The following is a 7,962-nucleotide window of genomic DNA, read 5'->3' as shown; positions in this document are numbered from 1 at the left end:
TATTTAAAAATGATTGTTATCAACGGTTTAAGAATATTAAGGTTGCGTTTGGCATTCAGTTTTTTTTTTTATTTAACTTATTTTTATTATTATTTAATTTATTTTTTACTATTATTCATTGGTCTTATTGTACTTTTTGGTACTATTTATGGGTCACACTATATTATCTTAGCTAGGTTTTAACTTTATTTACAGTACTTTTAACAAAAAAAAAATTTTAGTTCTAGCTAAATAAGTTGTTCCCAAATAGATGCTAAATTAATTGAAAAATCAAAGCATATTTTACATGATTCTAGTGTGCGCTTATAAGCTATAATTTTACAAGGCATGCATAGTGAAAAATTATTACGAAAAAACACTAGTTTAGACCCCAATTACTTCTAATTACCAATTACCTCCCAAAGGAAAAAAGAAAGGTTGTAAAGGACAGAAGGAATTGGGAAGAAGGGACTCAATATCATATCGATGTCATTTTAGTTTGATAAAAAAGCGACATATTTCGGTACTAATTAATACTGGTGTATCATTTCAGAATTATCACTAATTTTATATAACAAAGGAGAGCACGCATTATGCTACTGAATTATAAAGTTCTTGACTTTTACATGGAGACATTTTTTTTTTTTACATGGCTAATTATCATGATTGCTTACCGTAACTTAACCAAAATCGCTGAATTCCACTCACAATTTTTACTGAGACAAAAATATCCCTCTCTTTCATATTGTATCTCCCACCAATTTCTCACTTTTTCAATATTTTTCATTTCACTTTGCATCACTACTTTACCAACATAAAAATTAAAAAATAAAGGGAAACGGTAATAGAATCTCTAAGGGTATTGGTTAGTGAATCATTTTAGGAAAGTTCTTATAAGAAAAGAAAAAAAATAATTAATATTTTGACAGTTTTTTCTATTTTTTCTAAAAGTGTCAAACATTTCCTAAAATAGTTTGTTAACAATTACCCTAAGGATATCACTTAAATGACCTAAAAATAAAAAATAAAACAATAGAAATACTTGCGAAGGATTTAGGAAAGACTAATCATTATAGTTACTAAAATATTCTAAATTATTCAGCAACACATACAATATACGAGAAATATAACACAATATATATAAGGTTATGCTAACAAGTGCCCTTAGGACACTAGTTAAGAATTCAGTTAAAGAAAATTTTGACATTATTTTTATGGGAAATGAAAAAAACTGTCATAACATTAATTGCTTTTTTTTCTTTTCCCATAAAAAATTTTTTTAACTGGATTCTTAACTAGTACCCTAAGGGCACTCGTTAGCATTTCTCATATATATAATTTAAAATTTGATAATTATGGTAGTTATTAATAGACATTTATTATATTATGTTTGTAATTGCAGGGAACTTTATATTCTAGCATGAGGCATTCATTATAATTGTGTTTGCGTAAAGAATTTATATTCTACTATCTAAAGAAAGCATGAAGTACCAAGATTATAATGGAATATTTAAATAAAGAATAGAATTTAAATTCAATTAAAAATATATATAATAATAATGACTTGTAAATTATGAGGTCTTACAAGTTTATGTGGCATAATAATATTATAAAATTAATCAAAAGTCAAACAACTTCCATTTATATATTTTGTAGATAGATTATAGACAGGGGTGGACCCAGAATTTTAAACTAGTGGAGGCTGGAGTATAAAGAGAAAAAAAACTATAAATAGACATCCATATAGTATTAAAAAATTATAAATACTCAAAATTGTTGTCTCTAAGTATATAAAGATGCAATCATTTATTAACAAAGACAAAAAAACAAAAATCAAAATAATGTTTATTTTTTAATACTAGGTTGGCTAAGATTTTTTTTTTTTTTTTTTGGTTATTGAAGTTAGAGCATTCATTGTGGTGGTATTAAACATTTTAGCTATTAGCACTTTAAAAAGTTATTTTATCTATTTTACCACCTCACTTTTCAATATATTTAATATCAAATGTTCTATTTTTTATCACTTTATCTAAAAAATATAAATAACTCATTAAAAAAAAATTTAAGTTTTTTGATTGAAATAGACTGATATAATCAACTAGAGTGAAGAGAATTACTCTGTTCTGTGAAAAGTTCAAGAAAACAATGTATTGTTTTGGGTTTTCATTTTTAATCTTTATTTTTTCTTCCTCGTTTGCTGTCACGGTTAATGCTCTGGATGTATGACTCTACTTCACGCGGTTTCAAAACTCAGGTTCAGATGGTCCAGAAAGAGCCGTTGGTGCCATTTAAACTTTTCATTAAATACAGTAAATGCAACGCGCAAACATTAATTGCTTATTGGTTGCTTTATTCATTGAAGTCCTTTGTACCGGAAATAGCCGTTGGCGCCATTAAACTTTTCATTAAATGAGGAGACGTGACAATTGGTAAGGCTCAAACTTTACGAGAATGCCACACTACTTGATTTTAGCTGAAAATGTATATATATTTTTTATTGTATATATTGTTAAAATTAAATATTTTATTTTATTCTAAACAACTTGCTATAGTCTATTGATATTTATACTAGTTTACTGTAACTGTAAAAAATTTAGTTTTAACCTCTCTAATAACTTATGATTTTTTGGTTCTTTGGTGGTAAAATAGTTTTTTTTTTTTTTTTGCTAAAATACTTGTGAATGTTTTTATTATTTTTTTAAGTTTTTAAGTTGGAAAGTTGTTATTTGGATGAGACTAACTAGACTTATCAAAGAAAAGAAAACCCTAAGATTTTAGAAGGACATCCAACTACAAAAATTAAACATATAATAACTTAAAAAAAAAAAAAAAAATTGTTTTGGACCCGGGGGCCCGAGCCCCTTTGGGCCCCACTTAGGTCTTTCTTGATTAAAGATAATGTACAATGATTATAAAATTATAGTTTTTTTTAATATCCAAATTTTATTATATAATATATACTTTTAGTTATTTTTTAGTTATTTTTTTAATTTTAATTTTTTATAAATTTAGTTCAGTTCTCACAGATCCTTATACAAGATTATACAAGACTCTATTTTTTTTCCCTAGACCCATTTAAATATTTCTTTTTATCAATTTTCTCTTTCTAGTTTTTTTTTTTTTTGAATAATATTTAAATATTTCTTTCTAGTTTTTTTTTTTTGGCATACATATTTCTTTCTAGTTTATTTATTCTTTAATGAGTAGGATAATTAATTTCATTCTAAGATTAAGAAAAAGTTGGTACCACCACCCGTTCATCACAATTAGAAAGAACAGTACATCACTCTCAAACATTTTTTTTCCCTTTATAGCATTGATGGGAACTTTTTTTTTTTTTAACGTAAACGGTAGAAGGAGTTTACAAGCGGTATGAAAATGTACATAATATATTAATTAGGTGAAAATACCATTTTAGCCACTAAAGTTTGGGGTTGTTGTCATTTTTTTTCGTTGAGGGTTAATTATTGTCAATTTGATTCCCTACATTTTGTTATTATCAATTTGGTTGTTGTTATTTTCAATTTTAAATCAGTTTTTCTTAATGAGTTGATGGTAAAGATTAAATTGTTGCAAATTGAAGATAATATAAATCAAATTGACAATAAGAGCACCCACAGTAGATGTGGGATATGTGCCAAATGCTAAATATTTGGCACATATCCCACACCAAACCCATTTTAAGCCCAATTATCAGACGTGGGATATGTTATATTTTTTGCAACATTGAACAGTACCGTGACAAATTTGCCACGGTACGGAACAAATGTGGTATAATATTTATTGATTGTTTATTTATTCTCTCTCTCTCATCTCTCTGTCGGTCTCAGCTCTCTCAAACCCAATCCTCTCCTCTCTCTCTCACCCCAATCCTCACTGCTCTTTCACACCCACGCCGATGCCGACGCCGACGATCACTTCCACGCCGACGCCGATCTCTCTCTAACAATGGTTTTTCTGTTTTTTTTTTTGTTTTTTTTTTGGCTGTGGTTTGATGGGTTCGGTTCCGATGGAGATGGGTGGGTTCGGATGGGCTAGGCTATGGGTCGGCGATGACGGTGACGACGATGAAGATAGTGGGTTTGGAGTCTGGGTGATGAAGGTTTTGGGTTTAGAAGTGGGTGTGGGTGAGGGTGTGGAGGCGGTGGGTTTGTTGGGGTTTATGTTTGAGGTGGTGGTGGTGGTGGTGGTGGGGCTTGCGATTTGGTGTTGGTGGGCTATGGGTTGTGGGTCAAGGTTTTGGGTCGGCGGCATTGTGGGTCGAGGTTGGTTGCGGCAGCGCTGTGGTTTTGGTCTGGTGGTTACTTGAATTGTTTGTTAATGGGTTGGTTGGGGTCTGATGGGTTGGGTGGTTACTTGAGTCTGTTTGTTTGATGGGTTTGGGTTTAGAAGTGGTTATGGGTGAGGGTGTGGAGGCGGTGGGTTTGTCGGGGTTTGTTTGTTGCGGCAGCGCTGGATTTGTTTGGGTTGGGTTTTGGCTGGAATTTGTTTGGGTTGGGATTTGGCTGGGGTTTGCTTTGAGTTGTGTTTTTGGTTGCGGAGGATGTGGGGGTTGTGTGGTGGTGGCTGTTGGTTGTTGGCAGAGAGCTATTGGTTATGTTGATCGGTAGTAAATATTATTTTAATAGGTAGTAAATATTATTTTAATGTATAAAATTGAATTATAGAACATCTGATAAACGGGATATTGTAAAATAATGTGGTAAAATAATAAAGTAAGCATTTGATGTGGTAAAATGACATAATATTTAGAACATCTGCTACGGATGCATATAGGTAGAGAGAGAGAGAGAGAGAGAGAGAGAGAGAGAGTAAATGTACAGGAAACTGCTTGGAAGGACTCCCACAATCCAAATGTTCCCTACCGACCAATCAAAGAGTAATTTTCCAATAACTCTTCTTTTTATAACCCGGTCATCATTCTCGCTGGCCCGCTTCCACGAAAGTCCCTAATTCTAAGCCAAGTTCACACTGCAGTCTGCAGGTTGCTGTACTGCGTTCTAAGCCAAGTGCAAGCCTTTGATATCTATCTATATAAACTTGTTCCTATCAGTCCATATTTCCCATACCAGCGTTGCCTACACCACTATCTATTCATCTTACTAGAGCTAGCTTTACGTTCCTTGCCATAGAGCATTCTTCTTACAGAAAGTAAGATCTCATAAAGCTCTGATAACTCTCTTTCCAGGTTTCCATTTTCCTTGTACTGTAACTTCCTTTGTAGCTTTTCCACAAAAAAGCTTGTTACTAAGTTTCCAATGGCTTCCACTTGCTCCGAAACACCTTCTTTATCATTGTCATCATCTTCTTCTTCAATTCCTGGTTCAAACTACGATGTTTTTCTCAGTTTTCGGGGTGAGGACACCCGCCATAGCTTTACAGACCATTTGTACGAGGCATTTAGATTGAGAGGCATTGAAGCCTTTAGAGACAGCGAAAAACTCCAACTAGGACAAGAGATTGCTTCTGAGCTCATACAAGCAATAGAAAACTCCTACTATGCAATCGTTGTTTTCTCAGAAAAATATGCCGATTCCAAGTGGTGCCTGGATGAACTTGCTAAAATTGTTGAATGCAAAAAAAATAAGAGACTTGAAGTGGTGCCCGTCTTTTACCACGTAGATCCCTCCGACGTGCGGAAGCAGACTGGGCCATTTGAAAAAGCCTTTGACGAACATCAGAAGAATGACAAAATCGACAGAGAGAAGATCCAGAAATGGAAGGATGCTATGAGAGAAGTGGGGAATTTATCCGGCGAGCATTTACTGCCACATCAAAGGTAAGATCGTGGTTTTTTCTTACTAGCATTTTTTACACTTACACACACGTTTAAAGCATGTGCAACTTGTATAAAAAGTTATTTGTATTTTAGATAAGGATCTACTTTTTCTATCTTACTTATTTCCATTTTAAAATATCTTACATCAAATTATTTATTTCACAATACATTTCATATTAAATTTTTTTGATTTTTAAAATTTTTTTTCTCTTTCTTTTAAATACAAAAACTAACATTTCCTCTCTTCTTTTATTTTTGATATATGGAAAGAAAAAATAAAAAACTAAATACAAAATAAATAATGTTAATATAAATTAACATGTTAACTATAATGACTATATATTTTTACACGTTTTGATAATGATAATTTATAAAGAATGAGTCATTTTTTAAAAAGTATTTTTTATAATATTATCTTATTTTTCTATATTTGGTAACAACTAAAAAAAATTTCTTAACTTTCTTTATTTTGTTTGCTTGAGATATAGTTATTTTTCAAAAAAATTTAGTAAAAAATAATTTCTAAAAATAAGTCATAATTTTTCAGTGTAGATTTTCATTAACTTATTTTTTCTAATACTACAAAATATTGAAAAACACAAAAAAAAAAAAAAAAAAAACTATATTTGCACAAGTCATTTCAACCAAACAAAGCGGTAGACGAATTTTGGACTTGATTAATTAAAATGTAGTATTTTTTTTTATTATACAAGCAGCTATAACTGTGACCCTAAGTCATTTCAACCAAAATCGTACTCTTTCTTTTTTTTTTTTTGGTTGAAAGGAAACTTCATTAAAGAAAAACTAAACTGCAGGACAGACCCTGCTTGAACAGAAACCGTGGCTATCAGCCTCAACAAAACATAAAACGTCCACAGGTGGACTTGAATACACAGTAAAATCCCTAGCTTGCAAGCAGCCAATATTTGCTAGCCTATCTGCACACCCATTGGCTTCACGGAAAATGTGCTTGATCCGGCAGTGGGGTAATTGAAGCATCAACTGTCTGCAGTCCTCAAAGAGAGGGGAGATGACAGTATTAGTATAACTAGGATTGTTAAAAGCATCTACAAGAGATTTTGCATCCAATTCCACAATGATCTTGGGGGAATTTAGTTGTTGGCATAAGAGAAGGCCATCCCTAAGGGCCCAAAGCTCGGCCAAAAAACTGCTAGCTTTCCCTAATCTCCTAGAGAAGCCTATAACCCAGTTGCCATTTTCATCCCTTACAACACCTCCACCTCCGGCTAAACCCAGCACACCATTTGCAGCCCCATCCGTGTTGAGCTTCAGCCACCCCATATCAGGTTTTCCCCAGCAAATTTGTTTAACAACCCCTTGTCTGCGATGCTTCCATCTTCCTGCACAGTGGACAAATTCGTTGGACTGCATAATGATCTTCCTGCACAGTGGACAAATCGTACTCTTTCAAGCGTGTGTAAATGTATATTAGAACTTTTATTCTTTTTTATTTATTTTTACTTTATCTGCAATTTGTGTCTCTTGTACCACCCAGTCAAAAAAGTTGTCTCATTTAGAAAACCTTTTTTTTTTTTTATTAAAATTTTTGAAATGGTAGAAAACTTTAAACATAAAGAATGAAAAAAAGATATAATAAAAGTAAAACTAGGTGAACACAAAGATATATATAAATATAAAGAATAAAAAAAATATATATAATAAAAGTAAGACTAGGGTGAATACTCTATATGTTTACATGGGATTTTAGTATTTGGCCCAAATTCATCTCGGCCCCCTAGTATGATCCTGAGCCCAAACATATAACAAAAATTAGTCCAACGAACGATAAAATTAAACCCAAACAACAACAAAAAATATAGATCTCTAGCCCATTTTTAGCCCTGCAAAAACATGAATTTTTGTTGGTTTCATATTTTAAAAAGTAAATGACAAAATTTGAAGTACAGAATATGATGAGCTTTTTCATTTTTTGGAGAAGAGAGTATGATGAGCTTAAAGTCTTAAACTTGTCAAATTAAAAAGATACCCCCAAAAAAAAAAAAATTTTTCTTAAATAGTGGGAAGTGAGGGGGAAAAAAGATTGAAGAAGAAATGGTTTTATCTCTTGGAATCCAACCATACTTAATTACATTTAAAAAATAGTGAAGGAGTTGATGAAATTTTTAAAAAATAATAATATAATTAGGCAAACTAAAATTTTAACAAAAAAAAGTGCTTCAAAT

At 31.7% G+C, this 7,962-nt stretch overlaps 1 protein-coding gene across 2 annotated transcripts; it reads left to right on the top strand.

Annotated features, from left to right (window-relative positions):
* The first annotated feature begins 4,923 nt into the window (after positions 1 to 4,923).
* On the top strand, positions 4,924 to 7,280 carry LOC115960686 (TMV resistance protein N-like). 2 transcript variants are annotated; one of them, XM_031079658.1, is made up of 2 exons: positions 4,924 to 5,758; positions 6,579 to 7,280. In XM_031079658.1, exons 1-2 carry the CDS (start codon positions 5,238 to 5,240, stop codon positions 6,655 to 6,657), a joined length of 600 nt encoding a protein of 199 aa, XP_030935518.1. In that variant the 5' UTR covers positions 4,924 to 5,237; the 3' UTR covers positions 6,658 to 7,280. The 2 variants fall into 2 exon arrangements, with proteins under 2 accessions (XP_030935518.1, XP_030935519.1); XM_031079659.1 differs by having other exon boundaries at positions 4,926 to 5,758; positions 6,574 to 7,280.
* Positions 7,281 to 7,962: the final 682 nt, after the last annotated feature.

This window comes from Quercus lobata, chromosome 9, assembly GCF_001633185.2.
Source record: "Quercus lobata isolate SW786 chromosome 9, ValleyOak3.0 Primary Assembly, whole genome shotgun sequence".
In the NCBI taxonomy this organism is placed as follows: domain Eukaryota; kingdom Viridiplantae; phylum Streptophyta; class Magnoliopsida; order Fagales; family Fagaceae; genus Quercus; species Quercus lobata.
The sequence above is the reverse complement of the archived record's forward strand: the minus strand, read 5'-3'. Positions and strand labels throughout refer to the sequence as shown.

What these genes read in the sequence shown, in the direction of transcription:
- LOC115960686 (XM_031079658.1), top strand. Translation starts at nt 5,238, where the DNA reads ATGGCTTCCACTTGCTCCGAAACACCTTCTTTATCATTGTCATCATCT. An exon ending in CATTTACTGCCACATCAAAG is followed by an intron (nt 5,759 to 6,578) that starts GTAAGATCGTGG and finishes ACTGCAGGACAG; the next exon opens with ACCCTGCTTGAACAGAAACC.